General features: G+C 45.5%; 1 protein-coding gene across 1 annotated transcript in view; it reads right to left on the bottom strand.

Moving 5' to 3' along the window:
- The window catches only part of ADCY9 (adenylate cyclase 9), a 115,237-nt gene extending 100,162 nt beyond the window's left edge, over window positions 1-15,075 (bottom strand). The window contains exons 1-2 of the mRNA XM_058570165.1: window positions 14,528-15,075; window positions 12,496-14,231 (exon numbers count right to left, since the gene is read on the bottom strand). Of these exons, the coding sequence (XP_058426148.1) occupies window positions 12,496-14,188 (1,693 nt within the window). The 5' untranslated portion in view covers window positions 14,189-14,231; window positions 14,528-15,075. The remainder of the gene's footprint in view (window positions 1-12,495; window positions 14,232-14,527) is intronic.
- Between the last annotated feature and the right edge of the window lie 2,418 nt (window positions 15,076-17,493).

Genomic DNA, 17,493 nt, shown 5'->3' with positions numbered 1-17,493 from the left:
CTTTTATCATTGGTGACCTCTAATTTTTAATTACCAGGTCTAAGGTAGACACTTTCAGGTGCATTAATTTTTGGACTACTAGAGTCACACCAAATATATAGGACCCTGACACACTAAATATACAGTCAGCAGGTCCAGGAACTCAGCATCAGGAGCAAGTGAGTCTTTTATTAATGGAATAATCAGTAAGAACATTATTAATCCAACATTTGCTCGGTTCTACTAATGGAAAAACTCGCCAACACAGTGAAATTAATTTTATTGGCAACTAACGTTCCAATCTCTCTCCAAAATAATGTTCAAACAGGAATTAAAGCACATTTTTAAAAAAATGTAATCACTTCACATTTTCTCCAAGCCATTTCAAAAGTGTTTCTCAAACTTTCAAAATCAGTGGAGTTCCTCTAATGATACCCTGGCTTTATAAAACAAATGTGATCCAAAAAAACCACATGTAAATTATACTTCTATAACTTGATCTTATTTATTTATATTTAAAGGAAGTAAAGAATACTTCAGAAAGTTAAGAATCTCATACATGGCCTGCAATTTAGCGGTTCTGTAAATCGGAGTTTCCATATGCTAAATTTGTCTCAATGAGGGCTCATAGTTTAAACAAATGGACAAAGAAGAAACCACTTCTTCGTATTAAGAACATGTACTATTTCCCAATCATATGAGAGGCTCAGCTGTTCTTAGAGAATGGTGAGGAATTTAAAGCACATCTAGTTCATACTTTACGTTTTACAAATATGAGAAAACTGACAACCTGAGAGATTAAATTATTTTCCCAAAAGTGCTTAACTAGTTAGTGGAGAAAACATCGTAAGATGAAAGCTAATCTACTGAACAAATTCATTTTTACAAATAATAAGATAATTCTATAAAACTGCTTTCCTTTCAGAAACACTGCCCTCCCCCAGGTTTTAGACAGCTCATTCACAAAACAAAAATTTAACATCAATGACCATAAGAAGCACTTTCTCATGGGGAAAAGAACTCATTTCTGAAGTTACAAAATGCAATGTAACCCACACTTTGAATATTAACACTTAATAGGGCAAAACTAACTTAATCAATGTGCAATAGACTCTTTTACTTAAAATGTCAAAGCCTTAATGATATATTGTATTCGAATATCCATATACAAGGAAATAAATCTCATGCACGTGGGTTTTCTTCCTCTCTACAAACTAGATGGTAAAAACCTGAAGTCAATATTTCCCAAACACTTTAAACACAAATACAAATGATTCAAAAGCTGCTTCCAGTAGCACATTTTTCCTTGGAAGGAAAAAAACAAAAAGAACAGAATTTAATAGCATTACATAAAAATCCTGGAAATTATGCACAAAGACTATCCTGGAGCTTTGCCCAAATAAAAGGTATGCTGGCTTTTCATGTGCAAAAACGATAATCAAATAAGAATTATAAGGAGCTACAGCCTTATGAAAGTTAAATACACTTCTCGAAATCTCCATTTTAAAAAGCTTAAAAATGATTGCCTAAACTAAGCCATTCAACCCCACATTTCCTGGGACCTAAATAAACACTTGGGTTTTCAATCATCTGAGTTGTGCCCTACAGCCTGGCTGCCCGACCCCCGGGCTTCCCTGCAGCGCTGGCCGTGGAGCCGGGATCCTGAGGCTGTCCCTCTCCCGCACCATGGCCATTCACATTCCCAGGCGCTGTGCCTTTGCAGCTCTCTCCCATCTCCTTCCCTACGGCCTTTCAAGACCCCATCTGTAGCCTCTCTTTAATAAACCACTCAACCACTCCTAGAAAACAGTTACCTTCCCCCTACCTTCTGGTTTGTTCTGTGTAGATGTTTAGGGTGTGGTTTCACAGACAACAGAGTGCCCACATGTGGAGGGTGAGGAGTTATAATATTAATTCATTCATTCATCCGTTCATTCACTCTGCAAATATTATCGAGCATATCTCCTCTATGCCAGGCTATGTTCCTGGTGCTAGGAGTACAACGGGGAATAAAACATGCAAAAATTCCTGCTCTCAAGACACATTCTATTGGGGTGGAGACAGATCATAAACAAAATAAGTAAGTCAAATACACGTTACACAAGACGGAAAGGAGAGTGGCAAGGAAGCACTATTCAGAACACGGTTCCTAGGAAGGAAATTCCTGGAGCTGGGCTTTCTGGAACCTTCCAGAGCTATTCTGGGGGAGGGGGACTTGCTGGGCTGGGGCACTCATCAGTCTGCAAACAGGCAATCTACATTTTGGTATAGGATTTCTTTCACTTTATTGTTCTTTACCCCTATTTACCAACATTCACAAGCACCTGTCCCTCAACAGGCATTCGTGGGAAGACACTGTAGAAAGAAATGCTGCATTGCTCTATAATTGTTATTTGTAAGAATGCAAATTAAAGCTTCCACAGAGCTTGAAGCACGAACTGTTTCTTCTGAGGTGCTAGTTCTTCATATAAACATGCATATACTATTAATTTTCTTTTCAGAAAAGGAGAAGGTAAACTTTAGCTCAGTCTCTCTGAATAAACATATCAGACAAACAGAATTAATGAGATTTTAATACCTATAATTTCTCTACTCCTTAAAAATGTTACTAAATGAGTAAGAAAGCTATCAAAGACTACTGGGTTGTATGAAAAGAACTCAGGGGCCAACTTGAAGGGGCTCCCACGTGCCCAAGATGAGACAATCTGAGCATCCCAAAAAATGATACCTGTAACAGAGTGATATATACCAAATAAGCTAAAATCCAAGAGTTTATATTGATCCTTGAAAAAAGTCACCTTCAGAGAATGTTAAGAAACCAACTCAGCCTGAAAACTGGTATATAAGGGAAAGAACCAAACAAATAAAATATAAACTTCTAAAAATACCAAGCAAATAAAATATACACTTCTAAACATACACAGTTCCCATGATCCTAAAATGTCACAATGATTGAGATGACAATGTGCATGAAAACACTCTGTGAACTGGAAAGAGCTAAACAAAGGTACTGTTGTTTTTCTGCCATTGCTACTACTAAGACAATTGTCCCCACTTTCAATAACACTAGCTAGTGAATCCAATCTCTATTGAGAGTTACTATATGCCTTTTCTAAGGACTTAACATTATTTTCTCCTTTAATCCTTACAACAATTCTATGAAGTGGGTACTGGTGTTTTCTGATATAGTCCTTTGGGTTTAAACACTGGCTCCACCACTCAGTAGCTCTTTCTAGCTATCTGACCATCCCAAGTCACTTAACCTCTCTGTGCTTCAGTTCCATCACCTATAAAATGGAGATGATAACGGTCCCTACCTCCCAGCCCTATCTGTAATATGATCAGCAAGTCTAGTGCATACTGTTTAGGTGATAATTTGATTAATGTCTACTTCCCCTTCTAGGCTGTATGCTCCATGAGAGCAGAAGGCTCCATCTCCAGAACCTAGTCCAGGCCTCACAAATAGTAGGAACTCATTTGATATTTATTGAATAAATAAATGAGTTTACAGTAGAATACAGCAGAGCTGAGTAACTGCTCTAGTCCGAATCTCAGCCAGCATCTGCAGATTCACAAAGGTAAAGATTTTCCCATAATTCCTCAACTATCAAGGGCCCATCATCTTAAGCACCTCTAAGCTCTGGGACAGAAGCAGCTCAAGAGCAATACCGCCTGAACTCCCCAGTGTTTTCAGTAAAGAAGCTGCCAAACTTGGCAGCTACAGTTTAACCAGGGCAAGCTATCAGTGTTTTGTGTTTTGGACACTTGCCCTTTTTAATTCAAGAAACTGACACAAGCACATTCCCTGGTGTGTTCTGGGTTTCAGTACCAAATTATACAAGATGGGCACCAAACAGAGTGCAGGAAAAAAGAAACACCCTTGAGAGCAATACATAATGTGACTCACACAGGCAGAAGAGTTGGTTATTATTTATTGAACAGTTGTTGCAATCAAGTCGCTATGCTAATAAGTGCTTTATTTGAATCATCATCTCATTTGATTCTCGCAATAGCCCTCTAACAGAAGTACTGTCATTTCTGTAAATTGTAGAGCCCCTACGAAGCTTGCCCAAGGTTCCACAGTTTGGAAATTGCAGAACTGAGAACTGAATGCAAATGTATCGGAAACCAAAATCCATGCCCCCAACCACTAAACTACGCTGCCAAAGGATGAGTTTTGCAAAAAAAAAAACAAAAACATTTAAAAAAACAAAGTTGAAAGTTAGTCTTCATCATGAACCCTAAACAACAGCAACAAAGATTTGGCAGAATCACAAAGGATTTTTTCGAGAAAAATAAATGCATAAACTAAAGCTACTTCCACAGTGTAGATGTCTATCATCTACATGAGAATGTGTGTTTGGGTAGGAGATGTAAAACCCTCACTCTTCCTAGCCTACAGCCCAGGGAAGCGGTTCTCAAAGTGTGGTCCACAAACTCTAGGGGTCCCTGAGACCTTTGCAGGGCGTCTGCGAGGTCAAAACTATTTTCATAATAACACTGAGACATTATTTGCTTTTTTCAGTGCTGACGTTGGCACTGATGGTGCAAAAGCAAAGGTGGGTAAGACCACTACGAATCAAGGCAGTGGTACGAAACTATGCTAGTCCTCAGCGTGCTGTTTACTATCGCACACTTGCAGAAGGAAAAAACAGTCCGTTTCACTTGAGAATGTCCTTTGATGAAGCAGTAAAAATGAATAATTGTGTTAAATCTCAAGCTCAAGTGCATGTCTCTTTAATATTCTGTGTGATGAGCTGGGAAAGGCGCCCACAGCACTTGCACTGCACGCTAAAGGACAAGGGCTGCCGAGAAAAGCTCCCGTGCAACTCGGAGCTGCAAGCTGAACGCGCTGCTTTTTTGACGGAACATCGTTTATGCTTGACCTACAGACAAACTGTGGTCCTACAGACTTGAGTATTTGACAGACTGTTCCCAAAAAATGAATGAAATGAATCTGTCACTTCAAGGAAAACAACTGACAGTATTTGTTGCCAATGATAAAATTCAAACTTTCAAGTGAAAACTATCATTTGGAAAACTTATATCTGCCGCTGTGAAGCTGACGTCTTCCCAGTGTTTAAAGACTTTGCTTATGTCAACATTTGGAAGATCTGCATAACTCAAGAAACCAATATTTTCCAAATGACCAATGCGTGACATTACACACCTGGTAAAGATTCACTCAAAAATCCAACGGGGTTTTACTAGCATAGAAAAAAATGATTAATAGGATTTCAGATTTTATATTGCAACTAATCCAAAGGAACAACAACTTGTCGGACACTGGCACAGTATGGAAGAAAAACATCCACAATTATCTAAAAAGGGTCCTGAAATGCTCCTCCATTTTCCAGCTAGACATCTGTAAAGCCAGATTTTCTACACATTCCTCAACATACTGCAACAGGTTGCCAAAGCAGTTAAGAAAATCCAGCTGACACATTTAAAAATCGCTAAATCGGTAAATTTTTATGTGTATTTTAACAGTTTTTTAAAAATCCAGCAGTTTTTGATTAACCTAGACATTAAAGATATTTGCAGAAATGTAAAACAGTGCTACTCTTCTCACCAAATTTCTTTATGAAAATAGTTGTTTTCTTGAAAATGTGGTTATTTTTTTTTTTTATTGATGTTTTAATGGTTTCTAACATTGTGAAATTTTGGGTTGTACATTTTTGTTTGTCCATCACCCCATATATGACTCCCTTCACCCCTTGTGCCCACCCCCCACCCCCACTGCCCGGGTAACCACAGTCCAGTTTTTTCTGTCCATGTGTTGGTTTATATTCCACATATGAGTGAGATCATACAGTGTTTGTCTTTCTCTTTCTGGCTTATTTCACTTAACATAATACGCTCCAGGCCCATCCATGTTGTTGCAAATGGGACGATTTTGTCTTTTTTTTATGGCTGAGTAGTATTCCATTGTATATATATACCACATTTTCTTAATCCCATCGTCAGTCGAGGGACACTTAGGTTGCTCCCACTTCTTGGCTATGGTGAGTAATGCTGCAATGAACATAGGGGTGCATAAGCCTCTTTGGATTGTTGATTTCAGGTGCATTGGATAGATTCCCAGTAGTGGGATGGCTGGATCATAGGGCATCTCTATTTTTAATTCTTTGAGGAATCTCCATACCGTTTTCCATAGAGGCTGCACCAATTTGCATTCCCACCAGCTGTGTATGAGGGTTCCTGTTTCTAAAATGTGGTTATTTTTATCAAAATATGTTACAACATGCAATGGGTACAACAGGTTTATTATTTTGAAATGAATTAAGGAAATATTTTTGAAATTTGTGAGTTTGTTTCAATTTCTAATATGGTAAATATCAATAGATAGCTTACATAAACACAGGATGTTTAGCTTCCACAGTAATTTTTAGGGGTATAAAGGGGTCCCGAGACCAAAAAGCTTGAGAACCACTGGCTTGTGGAAAGGCTCGTAAGCTGGTCACAGCTGTTGTTGATCATCCCAGACCCAGAATTCCACCCCCTTCTCAAACCTGGTCCTGTCCCCGGCTTCCAACCTCGGGTTCGGCTTACTGCCACCATCACCAACAGCTTCCTGGGCTTCCAGCCTGTTCTAAGGGAAAGAGCCTCTCACTTTACCTCAGCAGAGCATGCTGGGCATTTTTTTCACAGGTACAATGTTAGCAAATGCTGGGGAAATGCAATAAAACCTGATTTACAAGAGGAAGCACATTTTACCAAGTAAAGTTTCCACAGGTTGGCTTGGCTGGCGCCGTTTACCAGGAACACGAACAAGACTGACGAATGTCATGGCCTTCTCCAGCCTTCCCAGGGGAAGATGACCCTTGCCCTTGGCCCATTCCTTGTCTGTGGAAGCCCCGCCAGCCTGTGATGTGCTCAGTTCCCTCACCTCGGTCCTCCATTAATGTCTGGCTGGTCTAGACCTCACATAGCAGTTTCCTTCCTGTTTCAAAAACTCGCACCTCTTTATAAAATTCCCTCCAGGGATGCTAGTTCCTGCTGGGACAAAACAGTCTTAGGTGTCTCATACACAAAGTACAAATGATGCCAAGAACCACACAGATGAGGAGCCACTCAGTCCTGCTCCTCTGGTGGTCCGCAGGTTCCTACCACCACCAGGACAGCAGACCTACAGAATCCTAATGATTAGTGATCACAATCTTACAATATCAAAATCTGAACAGAAACACCAATACTGAAATCACCAACCAACAGAAAGAGGAAAAGTTAGGCACATGCACACACACAATAGAAAAGTCAATGTTTTTTTTTCCCAAGATTATTATTCCACAGCCAAGTATAGGTAGAAACATAATTATTACTTGAGCCAGGCTGGCCAGTAGAAGAGAACCCTGAAATTTCTTCACTTATTCTATTTGCTTCTTTTTAATTTTTCCCTTTCTTAGTAATTCTACCTGAAAAGATTACCCTCCTTCCTTCTTCATACCACCAGCAATGCAGCAAACCATCACCTTAACTTTCATTGCCAAAGGCTAATTCTACTCACAAGCTGGTCCTCAGAATTAACAGCTGTGTGCTCCTTGCTGGAAGCCATATAATTTAGTCTGAAGGAGCCTGAATAAACTGTCATCAGGGACTGCCTGAGCATCAACTCCACAGCTGTTTGTCATCCCCGATCCCAGTTGTCATGCCAAATTTTCTGCTTTGTCTTAACTCTGCCACTTGCTACACAAGAGGCTCTGTTTCAACATGCACAAGAGAGCTCACTCAAGACTGCAGGTGAGCACGGAATCTCTCTTCAATATGACTTAAGAGGGGGCACTGAGCTGTCAGCTACGTGCTAGCACTAGAGTGGCCACAGTTACATGCTTAGGTGGCGACAAGCTGTCCAAGCCATCAGGTGAACAAGGGGTGCACCTGAGCAAGCACATTGCACCCCAAACTGGTACTTGGCCAAGGTTCCTGGCTATCAGCTGGCAGGGAACCAGGGAGCCCAGACTTCCGGTCTGGGACAGCTGTTGGCCAAGGCTAATGCCCAGAGAGCCTCAGCCCACCATCAGTTTGAGCAGTGGCCCCAGATGGGAAGCAAGACAGGAACTCTTCTAAGTGCCACCTATTAGTACAGCAAAGGTCTCAGTCACTGAGGTGGCCAGTAGAGGACCATCTGTCCCGATGCACATCAGAGGATCTCTCCTCCAGTTGCTCCATGAGCCTAAAAGCTTAGCTTGCAGGGAAAGTCATGTTGTATCTCTGCATCTGACAATGCGATAGCTACCAGATATTCCCTCCACAAAGACATGATCATTGGTGTGGGTTTGGCATGGCTGAGCACCTTTGTTCTATCTTCCTAATATTTGAGAGGGCAAAATAAGATGTCTGTAGGTTTCTTCTGACAGCTTCACTTCCTGTCTTTGTGACTCTCTACCAACGATAGGAAAAACCAACAGTTCAAGACAATCCTCCTCATCTTTTTTGCTTGTGGCCCAAGGCAGAACAGAACAGCCAATACTCTCATGGGCCCAGTGGTTCGTCCCAGTGTTGTGGAAGGACTCTTCTTCCCATCACTCAAATCAGACCATTTCTCCCTAATTTTAACAATAACCGCCCCTCACTTTTGGGATCATTTCCAAAATCCTACTCCTATGCTGAAAGTTCTTTCAACCTTCTCTCTCAGTGACCGGCCACCCTATCTAACACATCACATACACACCCATAGTCCAGATCCTCTCTCCTGCTTTATATTTTTTCCTCAGAATTTAACACAAAACAAACACTAGGCTACTTCTTTGTTTACTGTCTGACTGTCCTATTAGAAGGGAAGCACCACAAGGGCAGGAATTTTGTCTGTTTTTGTTCACTGCTGTATCCCTACCACCTAGAACCATGCCCAGCACAAAATAAATTATTTGTTAAATGAATGAATAAACAAGCCAGGGGTTCCTGGCCTATTTCTTATTCTGCAACTCGATCTTGCATTCTTCACTCATACCGTAGAAACCGCAAAGGCCTCTCACCCATTCCTGACTCCAGACAGTCCCCAGGTCAATTCCAGAAACTTGAAATGCTATCTCCCATTCAAACAATCAAGCACGTGCACACACACACCCATCTGTTTAAATCTGGCTCAAAATTCTATCAAATTGATCTCACGACTGCTCATGTCTATCCCTTATCTCCATATCTGTCCCATCATCTCCATAGCTGTCTCACCATCTCCACATCTGTCCCTCATCTCCATATCTGTCCCTCATCTCCACAGCTGTCCCATCATCTCCATATCTGTCCCTCATCTCCATATCTGTCCCTCATCTCCATAGCTGTCCCATCATCTCCATAGCTGTCCCATCATCTCCATAGCTGTCCCTCATCTCCATAGCTATCCCATCATCTCTATATCTGTCCCTCATCTCCACAGCTGTCCCATCATCTCCATATCTGTCCCTCATCTCCACAGCTGTCCCATCATCTCCACATCTGTCCCTCATCTCCATATCTGTCCTCATCTCCATATCTGTCCCATCATCTCCATTGCCACTCACTGTTACCTTAGTTCAGGCCACCATGACCCCTGCCTGGGATTTACTGAGACAGCCTCTAATCTCCAGTCTCATGCCCTTCCAACCTACATTCCCTAGAACTGAAAGAGTAAGCTTTCTAAAACTGCAAATCAGATCACCTAAGCCTCCTGCTTAAAGCCTATCAGTGGCTCCCCATTGCCTACAGCATCGAATCCAAACTCCTTCCCATGTCACCCACAGCCTTCCTTGTCCCAATGAACTACTTACAACTGCCCAACCCACCAAGGCACACAACCCCAAGCTTTTGCCCTGGCTATTCCCACTGCTCCCAATGTTCTTCTTTTATCTACCCGGAGAGCCACAGCTGGATCTCAAGGTCCACCTCAAGTACTCGCACTCTCTGAAGTGCTCCCGACTCTCTACATACCCTCAGATGTTTATAAGTGTGAGCTCACCAAGGTCAGGAACTGTCATGACTTTACCTGCACATCCAGTGTCAGGCTCACCGTAAGAGCACAGAACAGATTTTCAAGGAGTGAGTGACTGTGCAGAAATAATAAAAGTCCACCCTTCCACAAAGCCTGTTCAGATAAATTACAGAGGAGGAGCTTCCTTTCACACTGCCGGGCTCGTTCTGGAATCCCCATGTTCATTTCTACAGAGTCCTCTACTAGGTATTTTTAACCCTATTATCACAAAAGGGGATGAAAGGTAAAGGCTAACACTCAACCTTGTATAGAGAAGATATCTGCCACAAACCCAAAGGCAGGCTCAAAAAAATCTTGAACATAACTGTAACCCCCTGTACCAAAAAGGTCTTCTATAAACTAAGCTATCATCTCACTTTAGCAGATTTGTACAATGTCAAGAGAATTGAACTGTGCAGTTTCAAAAAGGGTCAGGAAGTTGTGGAGACATCCTCAATTACTGGAGTCCTGTCCACAGAGGTTTTCAAAAGAGCTGAATAAAGCAAAAACCATGGTCTCAGGGAAACAGTTAAAGGAGAGACTATCATATAAAAAAATCATGGCTAAGCTAAGTCTGCTATCTTTCCCTACCTCCCATCCAGTACTAAAACTTCTCCTTCATAAATATACAGAGTACACAAATTTAAAGAAAAAGTTAATTCACCAAATTTACACTATTTGAGGTAAAAAAAAAAAAAAAGTCAATGAACCCATTCTAGCATTTTTTTGGTCAGTGTCTTTGAGATCCTTGACCTATAAATTGAAAATAAAATGGCTAAAATTTTACCCATAAATTAACAAAAATGGGTATGGCCAAAGAGTCAAAGACTTGGCGACTTTCAGACATACTTAATGATTACATCTGTTTTTATTTTTGGAATTCAAGTAACACACTGTTCAAAGTACCACTTACAAAATTGCTATCATTGTCATACTTAATTTAATGTATACAGCACAGCTCCATTCTCTGCAATCTGTCCCACAGTCCCTGAGGACAGAGCCTGCAATGCTCAGGATCCTAAAGACGCCAGAATCTCAAGCAAGGCTTACATCCACACCTCACTCCAGTGGCACCTTCAGACTAAGAGCAGGAGCCACCCTCCTACAGCAAAGACAATCTCTCAAGTGAACTGCAAAGTGCAGCTGCTGACCTCATCAGTGTAGCACTCAAAGCTTTCTGAGTAGAGGGAATTATCAGGCAAAAATATTTTTCTACTACGTCCATAAATTCTTCAACTACTAACAAAATTAATGGAATAAAGAAAAATCAGGAGAAGGATAAAGCACCTTTGCCAGATAACAAATAAGTAAAAGACACGGGGAACTCCAGTCACAGCAGAGAAAGAAAACAACTGAGCACACAAGGTTATGTCAAGGCTGAAACCTACTCAGGCCTCAAACTCAGGCACTTACCGACTCGGATTCACACATTTTAAGTCTCCCATCTCTGATTTAAGCTGTGACTTCTCCTTCTGAGGATTCCCTTTTCTGGGGCTTTTCACTGTGTAATTACACAACGTGTGGGCACCACAAAACACAACACAACTTTACAAATTTAGGCTTTTAAAAATCAATGTTATTTTCTCTATGTACTTCCAAAATAGATGTTCCCCTCAATCCAGAAGATTTTAGAAAAACATAAGGACTGTGTAAAAGGGGGAGCAGGGTAGCTATTTAGAATCTTCACTTTTGGTCCCACTTACTTAAACATCACTTCCCAAACCTCAGAGATTTTTGTCCTACATGAAAACAAGAAAAATAACATAAAAGAAGAAGCCCAGTGAAAACATCAAGAATGGCAGTAAGGAGCTTAAGGGACCAGAGGGGCTGAGGGGGTGAGGTAGGGGGGTGCGTCTAAACACTGCTCTGGGTGCATTTCTCACTTTCAAATGCACCAGTCACTCTGGTGGCTTGAGAAGTTCCACTAAACGCTACGTGGTAAGACAAATACTATGATAAGAAAGCATCATTAAATAAAAGTTGAAAGGTGAAAATGCAGACATTTTTTAAAAAGAGACCTAGGCAAAGGCAGTGTGCACTGAGGGGTATCTAATTCCACCTAATTCTCAAGAGTCCTGCAAGGCTGAGCCGACTTCCTTATCCCAGCAAAGTGAGGCCTAGAGAGGAGAAAGGTTTTATTCTTCACATTTTCAGAAAAAGGCGTAGAGAACCGTTTTGTTGGGACTTAAGGGCAACCAAATGAAACGCAAAGGCAATTTCTTAAAGTGCTTTCAAGTTTTGACTGCTGAAGGGCTCCGATCCCCTTCCATTCATCAGACCGGCCCCCAGAATTTCAAAAACATTAACAGCCTACTGGCAGGACATGCATTTTCAAAGTTCTCCTTCCTTCTAAAGGTCTCATGTAGGTCAGTGCTGTCATGGTGTGAACAGATATGTGATATCTGACTCACTGGAGGAAAAGTCCCACTGGCCCTGAGACGCCCCCATGGTAAGGTGTCCCGAGGCAACTGATCTGTCTCCAGATACCGACACTGGAAAGAGATTGTTGCTTTTTTTTCCACACACACAGGACTGGGGAGGGAGATGACAGGGCAAAGAAAGGCACATACCTTTCAACTGGTCAGCAACAACACTCTGGCCAAGGCGTTCAGTAACTCTCCCATCTTCCATTTCGTACCGATCATCTAGGTATTTTGCGGTGGCCTCAGAAATGTGAACCTTGCCAGCCACTCCCAGCTGCTCCATGAGATTGGCCAAGTTCACATCATTGGACCACACGTCGAATTTAAACCTCCTCATGCCCAAAATGCCACACAAGACAGTCCCCGTGTGAACCCCGACGCGCATGTTCACCATCTCCTTCTTCTCCTGGCAGAACTGCTCAATGGCTCTTATCATGCCCAAGCCCATCTCGATGCAGCAGTAGGCATGGTCAGCCCGGGGCTCGGGGCACCCTGCCACACAATAGTAGCAGTCTCCCAGGGTGCTGATTTTCTCACACTTGGTCTCTTCACACAACTGGTCAAAGCGACCAAACAGATCATTGAGGAGACCCACCAGGGCGTGAGCAGACTTGTTGGCACTCATCTTGGTGAAGCCCACGATATCTGCAAATAAAATACTGACTTCTTCAATCTGCTGCATCTTAAATGGGCGGAATGCAATAGGGGCTTTCTGTATGGAAGACTTTTTCTTCCTGTTCTTAGGGCTGGAGGTGGCATGTCTTTTGACAGAATTCTCGCTCTCCTCATCCCCCTGTTTCATCAAGTCATCAGCTATGATTCTCGGCATCACAGAATGAATCATCCTCTCTTTCAGGGCTTTTTCCACTTCCAGATCCTTTCCGTGCATAATTGACTGTCCCACCTTGAGGAAGGTGCTCCTGGATCTCACCTGGGACATGATGAATAGGTGGATCCCGATGGCGTGAATGCAGACGTGGAGCAGGGCTCGGCTCAGCAGCTCCCAGTGCAGGGCCCCTGCTCCAGGTGAGGGGAAACAGTCTTCATCTCGGAAATAATAGCCAAAGGTCTCAAAAAGAACAGAATAGGCTACTCCCAAAAACAAGCTCAAGTACAAAGGTAAGTGCATGATGGTGTAAAGCAAAAAGAGCACTTCGATGCACATGGAAAAGCTCCCCACTTGAGATAAGCAAGTGTCTGTGGGCTTGGCTGCGAGAGTATGATTGGAGCTGTCAACACGTCCTGAGAGAGGCGTCAAAAGCTGAAACTGGGCAGCCAGGGTCAGGGCGAACACCAGGAGGGTGAGAACCAGCGAGGTCCACACGTAATGCCTGGCATACAGCTTGGTGAAGGTAAAGAGAAAAAAGCCCACACACACCACAAGGAAGCACAGAGCAGGGGCTACCATGACAATCAGTTTGGATCTCATGTGGACCCCAAAATAGATGCTCCAGAGAAGGCAGGCAAAACCAATGTAGAAGAGCGCATACCGGAAGCGGCGCTGGGTCTGCGGGAAGCAGCGCTCCATGCAAGCCTCCTCCAGGTTCACAGAGTCGAACTTGGGGTCCCACCACCGGCTGGAGGCCCTCTCGAACAGCTGGGGCAGCTTCTTCTGCCTGCGCAGGCGGCCTCCGGCGCCCACTCTCCGGGGGACCCCCGCTGAGTCTCCGGAGCTGCTACAGCTGGAGGAGATGCTGTACTTGCAGTGTTTGGGGTGGCTGTTGGAGGACAGCTGCTTGGGGTTGATTTTGACCCTCACGCTGTTGCTGTCTCCGCTGGAGTCACAACTCACCTCGGTGCTGTGGTGCTGCAGCAGCTGCTGGTGGGGCGGGGAAGCCATGTTGCCGAGCGCTCGGAGTCTCCCCGGCCGGGGTCCCTGGGACCTGTCAGTGAAACACGCAGAGTTATACCGGTATTTATTCCTACACGGGCACACACACCTGAAGGCCACGAGATCTAGCAGTTTCCTAAGTGGTGGCCCCAGCGGTCCACTTGGAAAGGCACCATATGCTCACAGAAACTGTGGACCATGTCTACTCAGCGCTCCACCGTCCCACCTCGAGGCCGACCCCAGCAGTTGGGGACGGCCCTGGAACACCCAGGGGTCCCGAGGAGGCGGCCGCCCCCGAGCCCCCCAGCGCCGCCCGCGCCCGCGGTGCGCTTCCCCGCGCACACTCGCCTGCTCCGCCCGCCGCGGCTCCGGAGGGAAGTGCAGCCGAGCTCTCACACAGCCCGCCGCTCTCGCACACACGGCTCTCCCGGCGGCGGCGGCGGCGGCGGCGGCCGGCCCCTCATGCCGCGCGGAGCGGCGCCTCTGCGTCAAGGCCGACGGCCGGAGCCCTCGGTCCCCGCCCCGCGCCCTCGCCGGAGGCGGCGGCGGGCAGCTAGAGGCCGGCAGGCAGGCCCCGGCGCCCCGCGCGAGTTTGCGGAGCCCGCGGCGCTGCGGCCGCCCCCGTCGGCGCGGCCCGTCTAGCGGGGCCTGCTCCCAGCCGCGCCGCCCGCTCCCGCCTCCGGGGCCGGCCCAGCGGGCGGGGACGTCCTGGGCCCCGGAGCCGCCGGGCGCCGAGGGCAGAGCGCGGCGGGCGCGGGCCCCTCAGCCGGCGGCCCGTGCGCGGCGCTGCCGCAGAGCCCGCTCGCGCGACGCCGACCTGGGACGCCCGCCTGCCCACGCCCGGGGCGGCGTCCCGAGCTAACGATGCCGCCGCGGCCGCGGCCGCCACCGTGCCCCCCGCTGCCGCTGTCTCATGTCGGAAGAGCGGCCACTGCCGCCGCCACCATCTCCGGCCCCCTCCCCCTCCCGCTGTCACTGACAGACTCGCGCCCGCGCCGCCCCTCGCCCCGCCGCAGCGCGCACGCGCGGCCCGCGCACGCTGCCGCCACCGGGCCCGGGCGCGCGCACGGTGCGCGCGCCGGGGTGGCGGGGCTGCGGGGTGGGCTCGGGTGCGCGCTGCAGCTCCGCCCTCCGCCCCCCGCCCCGGGCCGCGCCGCGCCCGTGTCGCCCGCTACGGGCGTTGCGGGCAATGCTGGGCTGCTGGGCTGCCGGGCTGCGAGGCTGGGAGATCACCTCTCCTCGCGTCTCGGCCCGTAGACCCGCTCGGGGAAACCTAAGGGCGCCTTGTAGTTAAGGAGCAGCTGGGGTGCGACGTTTAGGAAATGAAAATGTTTGCCCTCCCCCTCAGCACACCTTTTTTATAAATGAAAGTTTGCAACTATTGTATTTGCCTAAAGGGAGGCGTCTCTTTCTCTATAAGCAGTGAGCACGTGTCTCCGGGGGCACTAGCCCCCTCCTGAGTGTGTTCCCGGGCCATCACTGCAAAGCGAGCCCCAGCCTCCGGTGGCCCGGCTAAGCAGGCCTCCAGAGGGCCTTGGTTGGCGCTAGAAAGCTGGTGCCACTGAAAAAACCAGCTCCTCCAGCCCCAGAGTTTCCCTTCCCATCCTTGGGTCATCTCCCCCTCCTCATGAACAACTGTTTTTCTCTTTCCACAAATGAAACTTTCAAAGGAGTCTGCTACCCATAGGGCAGTCCTACAGTGGTCTCCACAAGTATTTCCTGCAACGTGTGCAGTGCCATACTCCCCAGTGCACCATTCCTGGCCCTTCTTTCCATACTTCACAATGCCTCCTGCCAATCACAGGAGTCTCCTCCCTCCTTCCCTCACCTTCCAGGCCCAGCCCTGGGACCCACCCAGGTTTCACTGTTGAATTAGAAAATAAAGTAAAATGTGATCCATCTGCATAATGGAATATTATTCAGCCATAAAAAGGAATGAGTGATTCATGCTACAACCCAGATGAACCTTGAAAACATGATGCTAAGTGAAAAAAGCCAGTCAGGAAAGACCACATATCATATGGTTCCTTTTCCATGAAATGTCCAGAACAGGCCATTCCATAGAGACAGAAAGCAGATTACTGATTGCCAGGGCCTGGGAGTGATGGGAATGAGGAGTGACTGCTAATGTGTAAGGGATTTCTTTTAGGGGTGATGGAAACATTCTGGATCTAGATGGAGGTAGTGGTTGCACAACACTGTGAATATACTAAATGCCACTGAGTTGTACACTTCAAAATAGTTTATATGGTAAGTTTTATGTTATGTATATTTTACCACAATAAAGGGGAAAAAAAAAGTAACACAACATCATTGCTGTGGTATTTCTCCCAAAACTGCATAACCTCAATCTAATCATGAGAAAACATCAGATGAACCTAAATTGAGAAATACTTCTTCCAAGTAATTGACCAGTACTCATCAAAAGTGTCAAGGTCATGAAAGACAAAGAAAGACTTAGGACCTGTCATAAACTGGAGAAAACCAAGAGATCCAACAACTAATGGAACATGGGATCCTGATTTGGAAGCTGGAACAGAAAAGGACATTAGGAGAAACTAGAGTAAGGTCTGCAGTTTAGTTAACCGCATCACATTGTGCTGGTGTTAATTTCCTGGTTTTGATCATTGTACTGTAATTACATACGATGTTAACATTAGGGGAAGTGTGGGTGTAAGGTATAGGGGAACTCTCTAGTATTTTTGCAACTTTAAGTCTAAAATCATTTCAAAATAAAATTCAAAAAAGTTAAAAATAAAAATAAACCTTTATTAAGCATCAACTATGTGCCAGGCACTCTCACATATTCCATTTTTACAGATGAAGAAATTGAGATTCAGAAGAGAAGAATGCATTGCACAAGCCAGCAAATGAGATAATAATAGCAAACTTACATTGACTGAGTGTGTCCTAAGTGCCAGAAACCACGGGACGCTTTCACTTGTGACCTATTTGGTCCTTACCGCAACCCTCTGAGGTAGGTATTATTGTCCCTATTTTAGAGATGTGAAACTGGGGATTGAAGAGTGACATGCTCAAAGTCACACAAAAGGCTGAGACAGAGTTCAGATTCAGAACCAGATCGACTTCTGCGGCCACATCACTCTGAACGGCCCTGGCACCACCCTCCATAAGCCTCACGGTGGCCCCTCACGTACCCCACTGTCTCGTAAGTCGACTGACCCAGCTGGACAGGAAGCCCTTGGAGACAGCTCACGGTTTACATTTCCCCCATTTAACGCAGCCCTGCACTCTCCATTTCCTGGTTTCCTTCAACAATCTGAAAGATCGCTTGTATATGCTTTTCCTCCCCT

This window comes from Diceros bicornis, chromosome 26 (genome assembly GCF_020826845.1).
Source record: "Diceros bicornis minor isolate mBicDic1 chromosome 26, mDicBic1.mat.cur, whole genome shotgun sequence".
Classification (NCBI taxonomy): Eukaryota; Metazoa; Chordata; class Mammalia; order Perissodactyla; family Rhinocerotidae; genus Diceros; species Diceros bicornis.
The sequence above is the reverse complement of the archived record's forward strand: the minus strand, read 5'-3'. Positions and strand labels throughout refer to the sequence as shown.